At 34.7% G+C, this 18,443-nt stretch overlaps 1 protein-coding gene across 1 annotated transcript in view; it reads right to left on the bottom strand.

The window, feature by feature from the left end:
- The window catches only part of ADAM10 (ADAM metallopeptidase domain 10), a 157,205-nt gene that overhangs the window by 99,816 nt on the left and 38,946 nt on the right, over positions 1–18,443 (bottom strand). The window contains exon 2 of the mRNA XM_027851769.1: positions 4,915–5,065. Within this exon, the coding sequence (XP_027707570.1) occupies positions 4,915–5,065 (151 nt within the window). The remainder of the gene's footprint in view (positions 1–4,914; positions 5,066–18,443) is intronic.

The following is an 18,443-nucleotide window of genomic DNA, read 5'->3' as shown; positions in this document are numbered from 1 at the left end:
TTTCTTCCTTCCATGTCCTAGAAGTTGACATTTCCCATCCAGGATTCTGTTGTTAACCCTATTCATTTCTAAAAGCTTTTTCCTTAGGTAATTTCATCCAATACCATGGCTTCAGTGATTCCCCTTAATACAGATGAATTTCAAATCTCTTTCTTTAGTCCTTCCCTCTTGAGTCTTAAATCAACTTGCTCAACTTCCTCATTTTATAAATAACAAAATTGAGGCTCAGAGAAATAATTTGCCATAAGTCACACAGATACTAAGTAGCAGAAGTGCTATGTCCTTTCCCTTAATTGATTAGCTTTCCAAAGCTTTCTATTTCTCAGTCTGGTATGCAAGACCTTCCTTCCATGATATGGGTCCAACCTACCCCATCAGCTTTATTTCTTACCATCCCCCTTTAAACACCCTGTGCCTATTCCTTATTATATCAGATTCAAACTCCTCTGAGTTTTAATTGCCTTCATAATCTAGACTGATTCTAATTTTCCAAACTTATTTCTCACTACCTTCAAATACAAATCCTCTTATCTACTGAGGCAGATCATCTTAATATTGCTAATATTTCCATTATTATTAATTTCTTCCTTTGATTTCTGTTTATCCCATTTCTTAAATTCTCCTCATCTCTCATTTATCAGTATACATAAATCATAGCTTCCTTCAATACCCAGTTCAAATTTCTATCTTCTTTTGGTAGAGTTTTCTAATTAACTCCTTCTCCAAAGGACTTTTGTATTTATAGACAGGAGCACATGGTAGCACCCAGTTGTTCACGAACTACTGTTTTCATAATACTAAGTCTTCTTGTTGCAGCTCAACACTGCCTTGAGGGCAAGGACTGTGTCTTACACAGGATATCCTGCACTTAAAAATGAGTCATATTCCAAAATTCATTTGTATATCAATTGTTTAGAATTCAAAACACATTTTCCCACAGAAAAGTGTTATAAATAGTGGTTAGTTGCCCAGTTTAGGTCACAAATGGCTAATTAATCCAAAATGTAGCTTAAGTATGAAACAGGACACTGAAGAACTGACATCTGGTAACAACTATGCCAACTTATCATGACATTTTTTACTGACCACATAGCATGTATAGATAAGCATGGACAGAAATGGGAACCGAAGGGTGACTGCAGCTACATTCTGCTTAATTCTCCATTTAAAATGTTAGGATTGATATTAATGGTTATGAGTTTCAGTCTCATAAGAGTCCAGTCCAGGGTATAAAGTTCAGGCAAGTGGCTAAACTTTCAATATCTACTCTTCTCCCACAAAAAGAAAAGGAAAGGAGAGTTTTCTTGAGCTCTGTGACCAGTCAAAGCATCACAGGATCTGAAGTTGAAAGGGATATGAGTTATCAAATCCAACTCTCATTTAAAAGGTGAGAAAAGTTAGGCTCAGAAGAATTAAATGACATGCCCATGCTCACACAGATAGTAACTACCAGAACTTGGTTCAGGTATACATGAAACACTTTTTCTGATATTCAGGCTAGACTAACATGAATATATATAGAAACAGAAACATTATTATTGGCCACAAGCAAATCAGCCTGACTACTTTCAAAGTTTAGCTTTTAAAGCCCTTTATGACCTAGCCCCAACCAATCTTTTTAGCCTCATTGGACATCCTTCCTCCTTCTGTACATTTTGATACAGCAAAATTGACTTTCTCCTTATACATGATTCTCCATCTCCCATCACAGTGCTGTCCCCTCATGCCTGGAATACAACTCCTACTCACTTCTACCTCACAGAAATTCTGCCTTCTCTCACAATACAACTCAAGCATCACTTATAAATAAGGCCTTTGTTGATGTCTCCAGTTACTAGTGTTTTCCCATCCAAAAGATATTTATTTATTTGTATTTTTTTCTATTTATTTTGAATAAACTTTTATATGTACTTGTTGTTTACCCATCAGAATATATAGGGATTATTTAATTAATTGTGTTTGTATTCCCAACACTAGCACTATGCCTAGCATTTTTTAGAGAAAATACAATAATCAAAAAGAAAACACGAACAGAATATACATATGGAAATTGAGGCTGAATAATATAATATATGAAAGGATCAAAGAAGAAAACAATAAAATACATGCTAAAAATACATATGAGACAACATAACTCTACCCCAAATAAATGGGTATTCACCTCTCAAGACACATGCAAGACTTAAACACAAATAAAGGAAAACATATAATTAGTGAGACATTCAATATTCATAGCTGTGTTATGTCAATATGGTGAAAACGTTACCTAAATTGATTTATAGATTTAATAAAAACTGCCAACGGATTACTAAAAAAAACTGTAGAAAACAACCAAAAAATTTATTTGAAAGAACAAAAAGGTCTAGAGTCTCGAGGTAAATAAAAACACAAAGAAGTTTTAATAATAGCTACGATTTATGTAGCTCTTTAAGTTTTGCAAAGTGTTACATATATGTTATCTTATTTTATCCTCAATAACTCCGGAAGGTAAATGCTATTATTATTTCCATTTCAAAGATGAGGAAACTGAGACAGGTTAAAAAACTTGCCCAAGGTTACACTGCTAATAAGTATCTGAGCCTAGATTTGGACTCAGGTTTTCCTCACTCTCAGTCCAGCATTCTATGCCTTCCACCACTTAGCTGCCTCCCCCGATTTCCTAGGCGTCTAACATGACTAGATCTCAAATTATTGTATAAATCAATAATCATAAAAATTATGTGGCATCACTTAAAATATTAAGGTAGATCAGCAAACAGATTAGATAAATAGAACACAAAGGCAACAGAACATAGTAACCTTGTATTAAAAAAATTTAAGAACCCAAACTACTTGAGGCAACGGAAGGAGGAATGGGAGGGCCAGGAGAAAACTAATTTTACAAGAACTACAAGGAAAATTTTAAAGTACGTTGGCAGAAATTAGGCTTAGACCAGCACTGAATACAATATGCCAAAATAAACTCCAAGTGGATATGAAAACTAGATAAAAAAAATAACAGCATAAATAAATTGGAAGAACAGAAAGAAGTGATATGTTTCAGTTAGGCTACTTTTCTCTGTTATAAGGGAAGGTACAACAAAACAAAAAAATAATTTCCATAAATGACTGATGCAAAAACAAAAAAAAAAAAATCAATAAAATTTACTTTTTAAAGAGGGAAAAAACTCCATATATATCAAAATAATCATAGCATAGATTTTTGTGGTATCAAAAAAGTGAAAACAAAGAGGGTGTCCAATAAATCAAGGAATGGCTCAAAAATTTATGGTCATCTAAATATAAAGAAAGATTATTGCATCATAAAAGCCTATAAGGAATTCAGAAAAACTTGCAAACAATTACTTAGATTAAAGCAAAAATGACATTAAAGAAAACAATACTAGAATTCAGAATATTGAAATAACAAATATAAATGTGAGAGGACTATTGTTGATGAAATATACTTCCCTCCTCCAGATAAAGAGGTATTGGACCACTGATGAAGAATGAGGTCAGACAGTCAACGTATCTGCTGATTTTATTTAACTATGTTTCTTTGTTGCAAAAGAGGGTTCTTTAGAGGGTGGGAAGAGGGTAGAAAGTGACAATGATGTAAAAAATACAAATCAATAGAAGATTTTTTTTTAAATGTAAATACAGAATGGTCAACTAAGATCAAAATGCAGAGAAAGGATCACTAATCTGGAACACAGGAAGTAACAGAAATATTTTTAACATCGGGATGAAATCATGAAGATAGTTTTTTAATAATTATTAAGATTAATCCAAAAGCAGTATACAAAATAGATGATGGAGACAAGACTAAAGGCAAAGAAACAATTTAGATGCTACTGCAATAATTTAGGCTTGAGGTGATAGGGTCTGAATCCTGGATGTATTCTAGTTTATAGGAAGGGATGAACACTTCAAAGAAAGAAAGAACAGACAAGATTTTGCAAATGACTGGCTTGAGGAAGGAGACAAAATGAGAAGAAAGAATTCAAAAATGACTTCAAAACTTTATCCTAAAGTGGCTGCGAGAATAATGGACAAATTAAGTCTCATAAAATTCTGGCTTTGAGGTAGTCAGAAATGTAATGCAGATGGTACTCAAGTTCCTCATATATTTAAAAAACAAAAAATCTCAAATTTCTCATCTGTAAAAAGAAATTGAATAACTTGCCAAGAACACATTACTAGTAGCATCAGAAGTGGCACTAGAAGTGATACCTTTTGATTCTTGCTTTATGGTATTTTATTTAAGTACCAATTACGTGAATATATAGTTATAAGGCATATACAGATATAAGTATATACATACACATACATATGTAAATATAGCTATATAACGGTGTCAAAAACTACCCAAAATCATTTCCTTTAAATAGTAAATTCTTTGATACTGGAAGTCATAATACACTTTTAACTTCAGATTTTCAAAATTTTATTCTTATGTCCTTACTAATATGACATGGACAATCCATTAATTAAAGAGGCAAACTTAAAAAAAATATATCAGCCAAATTTTCAAATATTACCCATTTCCTCTGGAAGAAAAAAAAAATCAAGACACAAAATTTGGCTTTTACATTTTGTTTATGTAAAAATAACTTCAAATGAAACAAATCATAAAAAGAAAGACATGATGAAAAATTACAAATAACAAAACAAGCATAGCCCCAAAGAAGAAAAAAGAAAACACTTTTCCCTCAATTCCTCTACAAAAGTGTGAAACAATGCATTTATTTTCAGATTTTTTCCAATGTAATCACCAGTTTGGCTGATTTTTTTTTCTCTTCTAACTCTTTAAAAAAAAAACATTTTAGTGATATGAGATAGTTCGCTGAGAGAGGGAAGAATACAATGTAAATTTAGGTGAAGTTAAAAAAAAAGATATCAATAAAAATTTATTTTTTTTTAAAAATCACTCACCTTCCATGAGCATGGAAATCCAGGCGTAAAAACTGGTCTTCATGTGAGACTGCTCTTTTGGCACGCTGGTGTTTTTGGTGTAATGAATCCACATCATAAGATAATCCTTCATAATGTCTAATGTGTTTATTTAATGGGTTTCCATACTGACCTGCATAAAGAGAAAATACTGATCAAATACTTGAACACTTACAAATCAGTTCTTCATTTTCATTTTTTATGTATTTTAAGAAGGGTAAAAAAGAGCAGAAGTCAGAGTCTGGAAAATTTGAGAATTCTAGGCTGAAGAACTGAATAAGAAGACATGGACCAGCAGCTATTGGTCTGATATCACAATAGCGTTTGAGGACATTATATTAAGGAGCACTCTCTCACATTCATTCATTCTCTCTCTCTCTCTCTCTCTCTCTCTCTCTCGCTCTCTCTCCCCCCCTCCACCTATCTCTATCTCACTGTAAGTATGTACGTATGCACACATATGTGTGTATGGATAAATAATCTCGTCTATTAGGGTAGAAATGCCACTAGCTCATTGTACAAGTTTGGGGACATCAACTACCCACTACTGTTTTCCAATATATATAAAGAAGGAATTATACTAAATGACGTCATGGTTTCTTCCATTTCTAAAATTCTATAATAAAGCTTTATTCATCTCAGGTTAAAAACAAAGGAAAAGTGTACAGCAGTTTCTTTTGTGAACTACTCAACACACACTCTCTCCCATAGATCCCCCCTTTAAAAAGGCATTCAGGGTGCTAAAAGGTAATTCAATAAATCCATTGTGATTAGGAGAGCACCACAAAATAATCTATAGAATTTAAGAAGATATTGTAGAATAAAGACCTGAAAATTTACTGAAGAAAGGAACCAATTTATAAATAATCATAAAAAATGTTAAGACTTGAAATTCTCTGAAATCCAACCCAATGCCTTCATTTTACTGATAAGGAAACTGAGGTCTAGAGGGAGGGATCTAAGTCTCATAGACAGCAACAAAACCACGTCTCTTGATTTACATGTCAGCATTCTTTTTATTGCACCTGGATACTTCTCTAACTAAAAAAACAAAGCAAGTTAAAAAACAGGTCAAACTGCATTAAAATTGTTTAATAACATACAGTTTCACTTATAATATTATCTATGTTTCCTAGTAAGTCATATCTATCATAATGTCCTTAAACCTTGCTGCAATATCAGAATTAAACTTAACTGCAAGAAACAATTCAAAAGATGATATCAAAAGCAAATTGAAATGTATTTTTCAATGAAGCCACTAACTCCCACAAACAGAAGCAATTTAAGCTCAAAAAAGAAAAAAGGGAAGAAAAGCAACTCTCCAAAAATGCATTCCATTCTCCTCTATTCCCTATTTTAAAAAAAAAAAGTTTTAAAGTATTTTTTCTAACATTCTCTCCCTCCAATCTTCCATGTGAGGCAGAAAGATTACAATTCCCCCAAGAGACATTGTTTCCGAGTTAAATAAAACTTTCCAACAGCAGCTTATACTATGTTAATTCCTTTCCCTATCTTATTTCCTCATATTATTTCTAAGATGCAAAGTTCCATATATTGAACTTCCATTTGAAAAATAACAATTTTCAATTTGAAAATGCTATGGTTTATAACCCTGCTTTAAGGATTCTCAACTGTCATCTCAGCATCTATAAAGCTTGAATAGAATTCATAACTTAAGAAGTTAACTATACAAAATAGTCTAACATTTTAAAAAGCAGTATTTCAATAAAGGACATCTGTCCAAGTACTTACTTATTTTCCAAAACTACTGTGTGTGTGTGTGTGTGTGTGTGTGTGTGTGTGTGTGTGTGAGTGTGTGTGTCTCTCCAAATAACAATTCTAAGATATTTCAATATACAGGGATAATGACAAAGACTAGGTAGGATAAGTTAGGCAGACTTATGATTTCAACAATACAGAGGTATTCTTGGTGAAGAACTGCTTCTACCAAGGCAGGCACTTTGTCTGGAATGTCTAGCCTTCCAGAGTTGTGTAGAACACCGAAAAGTTAATTAACTTGCCCTGATCACACAATCATTTCTGTCAGAAACTTGAACCAGGTCTTTCTGGCTCAGGGTCCAGCTCTATAGCCGACTATTCACTTCTCCATACAAATTCCCTTTCACTTCAATACGTAGTTAACCTAAAAGGAAAACTAAAAAGTATTATTTTAAATCTGTAAGCTCTTTAAGAAAAAAAAACTTTTTTTTTCAAATGTTAACAGCCAATCTCTGTCTCAGAATACAGGTGATAAGACAAAGACTAAAGATGAAGAAGGGAATAAATCTGTCAGATGCAGGCAAGGAGTTGAGCAGTGTCAATTTCCATTAACTATTTTTCTTTGTTACAAGAGAAGGCCAATCTAATACGAAAATATGTTTTGCGTGACTTCACATGTATATCCTATTGCTTACCCTCTCAATGTATGGGCAAAGTGTGAGGAACAGAATTTGGAACTCAAAATTTAAAAAGAAAAGAATGTGAAAATAAATAATAAATTTGAGGAAAAAAAAGAAAAAAAGGCCAATGTAACTCTTTTGCTTACCTGTATTTATTTGTTGAGAGGTGGGGGGCAGTAAGGGGAAGGTGGGCACAGGAGAGAAAGTTATGCCCAAGAAAAGAGCATCAATGAAATAATACAAAAAACACACCAGCAGAAATTTAGAGATGCAAACAAGCAGGATAGTTTTGGAACTACTATTTTATGTTTAATATATAGTTAAAAAAATAAGTTATACATAAGGATTCATGGTTTAATACATAATTCTCATTTGGAATGTTTGCATATGGAAATGTTCATCTTGGCTGATGTTTCTCAAATTTGTATTTTTTTTTTTTAAAGAAAAGGAAAGGAGGAAGGGAAAAAAAGAGAGGAGGAATTAAACTGGAAGAGCCCTAGACTTAAGTCAAGAGAAATCCGGGAATGACAACTAGCTCCACACTTGCTAGTTGAATGTGCACAAGCAAGTCACTTAATCCACCCCACTTCACTTGCTAAAGAACCAACCCAACCTTCAGCTCCTTTATACTGATCCACGATTGAATTACAAGACTATAAGAAATTCTAGGGGCAGGTAGGTGGCACAGTGGATAGAGCACTGGCCTTGAAGTCAGGAGGACCTGAGTTCAAATTCGACCTCAGACCAAACACTTGACACTCACTAGCTGTGTGATTCTAGGCAAGTCACTTAACCCCAATTGCCTAAAAAAGAAAACAAAAAAAAAAGAAATAGAAATTCTATTTAACTAAAAGGAACTAAAGGAACTAAAAGGAACTAAAGAATTGACAAGGGAAAGATAAAAAGGACAGAAGACTAGATCAATGTTGTAATCGCAAGGAGACCATTTCCTGACCAACAAACCAAGGAAAATTATGTATTGAAACACTGTAGAAATACCTAAGTAGTGCTTGAGGTCTGACCTGAGGCAGAGAAATAGAAACTTAAAAATCAATGGTACAGTGGAGAACATGGGAAGACAAAATTTTACTAAGAAAATATGAGAAAAGAGCCCAAATTCATTCAGTTCCATATTTTTACTTCCAAAATCTACCACTTCTTTCTTTTAATTCACTAAACATTTATTCAGCATATCATAGCAAGTCATGTTACCTCCTTGAAAAAAGCTCCACAATGAAAACTCCCACAAACAGTCAAGCCAAAAGCCAAGGCTTCCAGGTCAAAGAAAACATACAGCAAGTAGCCAGAAAGAAAGAATTCAAGTACCAAGGAACCAGAGTCAGAACCAGATATGATTTAGCACCCACCAGTATAAAGAAGCAGAGAGTTTAGAATATGATAGTCTGAGAAATGGAGATGATGGCACCCACACCAAGGGGAAACCAAGTACTATTATGTTCTTGCTGTATGTCATTGCTGTGTTTGGACAAAGTAAATCTCCTTTATTCAATGAAAAAAAAAAGAATATGATAGTCCAAAAGACAAAGGATATATAGGACTACAGACAAGAATAACTTAATCAGAAAAACTGAGCATAAAATAATAGGAGGAAAACGGACCATTAATGAGATAAAAAGACTTCCAAGCATTCCTGATGAAAAGAGCCGGGCTACACAGAAGTTAAGAGAAACATAAAAAGATAAACAAATGAAAAAGATAAACTGCTTACATTAAAATATGGAAAAATGATACATGTTTCTTCCCTGAACCCTATCATCACCTGAGGTCTTACACTTAAGACAAGCAGGGATGAAAGGATATGCAACTTAGGTTATTTAAGAAAATCTGTGGAATCCATATTTGCTGATAACATGAAGTTTACTTAGAAAATTGCAAATACACAGCAGAGAAAATAACAAAAGCTTCAGTAAAGGGTGTATGAGAGATGTTTTTAAAAAAAAAAAAAGTAGGGTCATCTAGGTGGCACAGTGGATAGAACACCAGCCCTGGAGTCAGGAGGACTTGAGTCCAAATCTGGCCTCAAACACATAATGCTCACTAGCTGTATGACTCTGGGCAATTCACTTAACCCCCATTGCCTCACCCCCCCAAAAAAAAATAAACAAAAAAATCTTGGGGCAGCTAGGTGGCACAGTGGATAGAGCTCTGGCCTTGGAGTCAGGAGGACCTGAGTTCAAATCCAGTCTCAGACACTTGATACTTCCTAGTTGTGTGACCCTGGCCAAGTAACTTAACCCTGATTGCCTCACCAAAAAGAAAAAAAAAGTAAAATCAAAAGGTCTTAGTAACAGATTGGACATGTGAGGTGGAAGTGAGGAGTAAATGATGACACACAGGTTGTGAATGCAGGTGACTGGGAAGATCATGGTACCCTCAAAAGTAACAAAAGAGGAAAAGTCTGAGTGGTGGGGGGGTGGCAGAGAGATAACAAATTCAGTCTTGGATATGTTGACTTCAAGATGTTTAAGAGTTTGAAATGTCCAAGAAGTTGCTGGAGATGCAAGGTCAGCAGAAAGTTAGAGCTAATTAAGTAGATTACAGAATCAACAACACAGAGATGATGATTGTTGAATCCAAGGGAGCTGATAAGATCACCAAGTGGAATAGTATAGAGAGAGAAAAGAAGAAAGCTCAGGACAGAGTCCTATGGGGCATTCATGGTATACTGAAGATAACACCATTTTAAAAAAAAAGATCCAATATTCAAGGTATATATGGAATTAACCCAAATCTATAACATCACAATACATTCCTCAGTAGTTAAGTGGTCAAAGGACATTGTGGTCAAACAAACAATTCTTAAAGTAAGAACTGCAAACTATTAACCATGTGAAATATTGTGCTAAATTATTAATAATTAGAGAAAAGAAAATCAAATCAACTCTGGAGTTTCACTTCACACTGGGAAAATTTGCAAAGATGACAAAAGAAAAGAATATCAATGTTGTGGCTGTGCAAAGACAGACATACTTGTATACTTCAGATGGAGCTGTTCATGTGTCCTAACCTTTCTGGAAAACATATTAGAATTATTCTAAGTAATGACTAAAATGTCCATACTCCTTACCCCAGGGATCTCCCTACATGATACATAAACCCAAGGTAGTCAGACTCATAGTCACCAAAATATTCACAGCAATACTTTCTGTATCAGCAAAGTATTAGCAAAGAGTTTGTCACATAATTGTCTTTCAGTCCTGTCTGATTCTTTGTGACCCCATGAACCATACTGTCCACAGGGTTTTCTTGACAAAGATACTGGAGTAGTTTGCCATTTCCTTCTCCAGTGGATTAAGGCAAATGGAGGTTAAGTGACTTGCCTAGGGTCACACAGCTAGTAAGTGTCAGGCCGATGTTGAACCTCCTTGCTGCACAGTAGGCAAGAAATAAATACTTTATTAACTCAGTGACTGGAATAGTAGATGACCATCATTTGGTGCATCACTCAACAAACTGCAAAACATGAATGTAAAGGAACCTACTGGACCACAAGAAATAATGAATATAAAGAATTCAGAGTAGCATGGGAGGACTTGTATGAACTAATGCAACATGAAGTAAGAATGAACAAGGAAAACCTTATACATGCATCGCCAACAATGGAAATGGAAATATCAACAACCAAAAAAAAGTCAAATCACAAGTTATATTCAACTTAAATTCCTTCCTTACATAAAAAGAGTACCCTGAAATGACCAGTGGTCGAAAGAATATCCCCTTCGGTATGACTGCCTATGATTTCCCTCTCTTCCTTCCTTCTCCAACCCCTCAGAACTACTCCCACTTCTGAAAACAAGGGCCTCCAAACTGAAAACATATTCCTCTCCCAGTTCTGTTCCTCATCACCAGACTTCACCATGTCTCAGATTGCTTTTGATGCTGAAAGACACTTCCCACCCCCGTATTCCTCTCTTCCCAATGGTGTGCACCGACATGAACCTTCATTTTGAGGAAGTGCCCAGGCTAACCATCCTTCGCAACTCTCCTGGCTCCTCTCGTCTCTCATTCTCCTCATTTCATGTGTTGTCTTTACCCATTAGAATATAAGTTCAATGAGGATAGGAATTGTATTGATGGCTTATATCTGTACGCCCAGCACTTAGCACAGTATAAGTGCTTGACAAATGCTTGTTGACTTGACTCCAGATTTTGTCTGGCCCAAAAACTGGAGGTCATACCTGTTTTAACAGCTGCCATAACATATAACTGATTCACACTAAGCTCACGGTCAACCAAAATCCCTAGACCTTCTTCAAACAACCCCACTTCCATCCTGTAATTGGTTAAGGTGATGTTTAGAATTAGCATAAGATTTTACATGTGTCATTAAATTTCACCTTGTCATTTTTAGCTCAATGTTCAAAGCCCATTAAAATCTTTATGGATCTCACCATGTAGTACGTTAGTTATCACTCCTTGCTCTCTATCATCTGCGAATCTGATAAGCATGTTTTGCCTCTACTGAAGGTATCAATAAGAATGTTAAAGCCAAGTAAAGATTCCTGGACACTCCCCTGGAAATAACAATTAATTATTAATTTTTGAGTCATTTAACTAGTTCTGAATGCATCTAACTGTGCTATCATCTAATCCACATCTGTCTTGACCACAAGAAAAATATAAGACATTTTTATTAAATGCTTTACTAAAATCTAAGTAATCTATGACATTACTTTCATCTTCCATCTTAGAAACCCTGCCAAAAAATGGAAATAAATTTAGGATGGTATCAAAAAGACTTTATTAAGTGCCTACTATAAAGTCAGGCACTATATTAGGCACTGGGGATACAAAGACAAACATGAAATAGTCCCTGCCTGTAGGTGTATAGTCTACTAGTAGAGACACACGAATGTGCACAAATATATAAAATATACTCAAGTATTCAAATATATATATGCGTAAAATGAGGCTAGACTAGATTGCCTCTGCCATTCCATTTAGCTCTAGACCTATGCAATCCACTCTGTCCCCTTTATCCTCCTCTTTATATTTACCTTTTACTTTTGAATAAGGCATCAAGAGTCATATTCCAGTCACTGGGCTTATCTCACTATTTTTAAGCAACATCTATGAGATCAAATTTGCTTCCTTGCATTAAGATAATAGGATCACAAATTAAGAGCTAGAAGTGAGTGGCTTCTGAGGTTCAGATGAGAAAATTGAAACCCAAAGAGGTTTCATTTGTCCAAGGTCACACAGGTAATGAGTAACAGCACAAAAATTCAAACTCAGGTACACTGATTCTAAAACTATTAAATATTGAGGACTACCTCATTCCAAAATGTGTGAAGTCTACATTTGGGAACAATATTCTCCATGATTCTGAGCCTTTTATTCAAAACAGAAGCTCTGCATACTATGTGTTTCAGTAAAAATGTTTTCTTACATGAACATCTGATGATGCAATATTCAAGTTATGTCCTTTAGTTTAAAAGCTCACAAGCCAAATCCACACTATTCAGAGACTTGACAACATATTCCCAAATTCCACTCCTTTAGAGACCATACAATACAGATATAAAGAAAAGAACATAAGATTAGGAATAAGAGCACCATGGTTTTTAGCCCTAACATCACTGGAAATTAAATGAAACTGGACAAATCATAAGCTCATTAGGCCTGTTTCTTCATCAAATGAGTTAAATTAGGTGATTTCTTAGTGATCTTCTAGTTCTAAAACTAGTTCTAAAATTTGTAAAACTAGCATAGATTTTTAAAAGATCTTTATTCTAAAAGAATTTATCAAAACTTCTAAGTTGTATTATGTACATAGGAGCTATAAAAAGGTAGCTCCAAGTTAAGTCTTTATCTTTCCCCCTCCCCCAAAGTTAACTTTATAGTGAATTATCAAACAAGTATTTTGAAAATGGTACAAGCAAATGAGGAAATATATTTAGTATTAATGTACATGTATAGCCTATATCAAATTGCATGCTGTCTTGAGGAAGGGAGAGGAGAGGGGGGAGTTTAGAACTCAAAATCTTATAAAAGTGAAGGCTGAAAACTAAAAATAAACAAATAAAAGAAAATGGTACAGTCAGATATAAAACAAAAAAGCTACAGAAGCAAAAGGAACTTCACATTTTCCTCTTTAAAGAAAATAAAGCACTAATTTCATCCAATTTTTAATTAACTATATTAAATAGTAAATACTGTCATAAAAGTATATACAGTTCTGAACCACATTATAACAAGCTACAGAAGAAAAAAAGACAAATGACAAACAATAGTTTCTGAAAATTATGGCTAGAAAATAAGAATTCCTATGACAAGTTAAAAAAGGTGAAATCAAAGAGTATAAAAATGTATAAAAAATAAATAAGAATCAGAGCATAGAAATCAACTGCTCTCAAAGGTTCTTTGCAATTTAAATCACATTTTGCCACTCAAACACAATCTGGTGAAAACAGACAAGCTATTCCCCACCCCCAATTTGAATCCTTTACATTGTACCTAAGTAGATTTTCACTAAAGCAAAATTAAGTCTGAAAAATCACTCTAATATCAAAATAAAAATCTGAACCAAAAATAATTCTAGTGTAACTTGAAGTTACTAAATATAAACTGAAGGTTGAAAAGTACACAAATAAGAAAACTTAGATGGGATTTAAAAGTAGACAGAACACAGACCTATAGAGGAAGAGAATTTCAGGTATAGGGGCAGCAAATGAAAATACTCCGGAATTAGGATGATTGGGAGTGTCTCATGCAAGGAAGATCAAGGAGGCCAGTGTTCATGGATTAAGAGTCCACAGCGCAGAGAAGTAGGTAAGGTGTAAGAAGACTGGAAACATAGGGTGGGATAGGAGACAGGTTAGGAAAAACTCTGAATACTGGATGATTTTATATTTGAATTTGAGAGGTGATAGGAAGCCACTAGAGTTTATTGATTTGGAGGCAGGGTGAAGGGGAATCAAATATGGTCAGAACTGTGCTTTACAACTAAGTTTCACAGCACAGTTGGGGATGGACTAAAGTGAGGAAAGACTTGATGCAAGGAAACCCAACTATCAGGCTATACAATAGTACAAGCATGAGATAAAGGCCTGCACCAGGGCACTGGTAATGTCAGGAGAGAAGGTGTGATACAAGGTATTACAAAAGAATCAACAGGCCTCAGTAACAAATTGGATATGAGGGGGGTATGACACTGATGAGTGGAGGAGGAAACCAAGGATGCAATTCTGGCTACCTGAGAGGGTAGTAGTACCTTACATATTAAAAGAAGAGTTAGAGGGGAGCGTTGAGAGAGGAAAATAATGAGTTCAGCTTTGGACATATTGAACTTAAGATGTGTAAGGAACATCCAGTTCAGGATATTCAACAGGCAACTGGAGATGTGAGTCTGGAGGTTAGGAGAAGATAGGGCTGGATAAGTAGATTTGAGAATCATCAGCACAAAGATGATAAATGAATCCATGAGAGCTGATGAGATGACCAAGTGAAACAATATAAAGAAAAGAGGGCCCAGGGCAGAACCCTAGTGGACATCCAGAGTTAGCAGACATTATCTGGATGAAGATCCAGCAAAAAAAAAAAAAAAAAAGACTGAAAAGGAGCCATCAGAAAAGCAGAAAAAGAACTAGGAGAGAATGTGATAAAAACCTAGGTCGAGGGTGTACCATGGAGAAGACGGTGACCAAAACTATCAAAGGCTACAGAGAGGTCAAGAAAGATGAGGATCGAAAAAAGGCAATTAAATTTGACAATTAAAGGATCATCAATAACTTTGAAGAGAGTAGTTTCAGTTGAATGATGAAGTAGAAAGTAAAGTCCATTCTTTTGGTGTTTGAAGAATATTATATTCAAAGAGGAAAGCATATACTGCCCAAAAAAATTTAACGTAGATTTTGGATTAGCCACTTTAATTCTACTTCCATTACCACATTACCACTATTAACAAAAGTCACCATGTAATCTTGAAAACAAGAGTTAAAAAAAAAGTCAAAAACAGTTTTAGTATTACACATCTTCCCACTACAGAAAAACTCAATTATAACAAATGAAAGAGTATATATGAACAAGCTAGAGTTGGTACATTTTCATTACTCAGAAAAATTAGTTGTAATCAAGTTGTTTACAACAGATTTTTGCTTGTATAATTTAAAAATTAGGTACCAGGGTATTTTTAAGCAGCAAAGTACACTCAATTTCTAAAAAATGAGCTATAAATCATTGTAATGCCTTTACTAAATACTGATATGTATTAAATTAGTTAAAATCTCTAGGCTTTACAAGTATTGATTGATATGAGATTTACCAAAGACAGTTCATAAGACCCATAAGTCCTGAACTATTTACCAACATAATTGTCTATATTCCACAGGTAGGCTTTTCAGGAATAGGATTTGTATTTGCAACAGTAAATGGTCTTATCACCAAACAGCTTACTCAAACTTTATTCAGTAACATAGTTGTTCCTTCACAAGAAAAAGGTCAAAAATTTCAATGACCATGGAAGTTCAAGGTAAGGGCACATGATAATTAATCACAGATCAACACATCTTCCATGTGAAATTGGACAAGAAACTGACTTCCTCTGGATCTGTTTCGTGTGTGTATGTATGTATGTGTTTATGTCTGTATGCCCTGAAGCATAAATGCATAAAATACCCAAAATAACAAAGGAAATCAATTACACTGAAATAAAGATGCATTTTTTTCTACCCAAGTTCACTGCCCTCTAAAATCTATCTATAGACACCTAACCTCTGGAGTTAAACAAGGTCCATATTCAGCTCTGCCAATCAAAGTCTCTAGGATTAATGCTAAAACAACTTCATTTATATTGTAAACTGTGCTTTTATAATAAACATCAACTTGAGAATGGTGAGAATCTTCAGAATTTCAATTCAATAAATACTTGTCAAACACCTATTTATTATGTGCAAGGCATTCATTCTGCTAAGCCCTGGGACTATAAAGACAGATATGACACATAACACACTCAAGGAGTTCACAATGTAATTTATACCATGGACATTTAGCATATTACAAAAAAGCAACAAACTCATCTAAAATTAAATATTAAAGCTGATTTGAAAAGTTTATATTATTTCACACAACATGCACAAATGTAGGTAGTTCCCAAGGTAGAAAAATTCAAGTTACAAATTACACACACACACACACACACACACACACACACACACACACGCGCACACCTGTCACACCCACAACACATTCCCCCAGCTGCTGATCGGAGTTGGAAGAAAAGCAGTGATATGGCAGGATCAGTCCTAAGATTCAGGGGTTTGGAGCAGATATTGTCAAAGTAGTTCACTGCCCATAAGAAATCCCTCCCTTCAGTTCCTGGAGAAACTGAAAATTCAAGTGTGATCTCAGTGACATTCAAGTGAGATGATAGTTAAAGACAGGTAGGGGAGGGGGGAGAACTTTTACTGCACCTCTGAGTTCAAAAAAGTAAGGAAAGAAAGAAGTATGGAAAGCTTTGAGGAAATGATCTTGGGGGTGGAATTTCAAGGACAGGACATAAGGAAGTGGTGACTCACCTGTTACCCCAAAAATATTTTGCAACTTATCTCTGGAAACTTCATTGGAGAGTCATTTGAATTTAAAAATATTTTATATGCAAATCTAATAGTCATTTATGAATTGGCTTTTATCATACTCGTGCATATAATTAATATCTGATTGTTAAATGATATTGTTTTTATACATACCTAGCCAGCAGAACTGAGACTACAGAATAGTTTGTATGGATGAAGGATGGGAGGAGCATTAAATGAAGAACGTGTATCCACTCTTTTCCTAGGTGAAGGGGCACCCCAAGCAAAATTTCAGAGCAAAAAATTTCATATTCATAACTTCCAAGTATTTTCTTTGAATTACCAAATTTTAAAAGTAAAAACTTTTATAGATACACTACAGCAATAGGTTTTTACTTCGTTATTGAATACAATGTAGAATTTTGTTGCCCTCATACTACCTGGAGTGTCATGAAAAATCTGACTAAAGTCAGACCTGACTAAATGACTGAAAAATGACAGATAGTTCACAAGTTTGGGAAAAAAAAGAAATACAGCACTATCCTCTACCAAGGCTGGATGAATTAACTGTGGATATAATAAATGTGAATACACGTGCTTTGTACATCTGCTTTGGAAATCAACTCAGATATCACCCTCACCATGATTTTCTCTTTAAACAGGAAGATTTAAAGTCACAGATCACATATGTATACACACAAGAATACTAGCAATATTCAACCAGAGGAATATCAAGAATATTCAAACAGAGAACCCAGATCTCAAAAATCAAATCCTGTACATGAGCACACTGCATATTACAGGCTCCTACCAAGACTCGTGCCTCAAGGTTAGAAGCTTTTTCGACTTTACTTTCCCATTTCCAGAGAATCTGCTCACATTGTTTCAAGTTCCGGCATGAAAACAATTAGAATCAAGATCATACTTGATGCTTCACTTTCTTTCTGAAGGTGCTGGCTAGGTGGCTCACTGGATAGAGTACTGAGCAAAGATTCAAGAAAACTCGAGTTCAAATCCATCCTTGGATACTTACTAGCTGTGTGACCCTAGGCAAATTACTTACCTTCTGCCTCAGTTTCCCCAACTGTAAAATGGAGATAATAGCACCTACTTCACATGCTTCGAGGATAAAATGAGGTAATATTTGTAAAGAACTTAGCACAGTGCCTCATAGTAGGTACTAAGCAAATGCTTGCTGCCTTCCCTTCTGCTATTTCCATATTCTCAAATACCTGTGAATACATCTCCACTTACACAATTGAAAAGTTTTTCTATGACCTTCCATCAATTTTTCATCACCTTATCATCTTTTAGACTGATAATGTTAAGAGTTGAAAATTTTCAAATCCTAAGACCAAGAATTCCTTAATATTTTATAATCAGCTCCTTCCCTGTCACAAAAGAAATGGGGGATGGTTGTCTCAATTCTGATAGCTGACTTCATCCTCAAAATTTAATCATTTGTCAAGTTTTACTTCAATTTCTTCTTTACATTTCTTCCACCAAAATCTTTGTGTTGATTCCTATGTTCACTACCCTAGCCCAGGGTTCAATCTCCTTTTTCAAATGGTCAAACAGC

The sequence above is a fragment of the Vombatus ursinus genome, unplaced genomic scaffold (assembly GCF_900497805.2).
Source record: "Vombatus ursinus unplaced genomic scaffold, bare-nosed wombat genome assembly UNPS02009205.1, whole genome shotgun sequence".
In the NCBI taxonomy this organism is placed as follows: domain Eukaryota; kingdom Metazoa; phylum Chordata; class Mammalia; order Diprotodontia; family Vombatidae; genus Vombatus; species Vombatus ursinus.
This window is presented reverse-complemented; position numbering and strand designations above follow the sequence as displayed.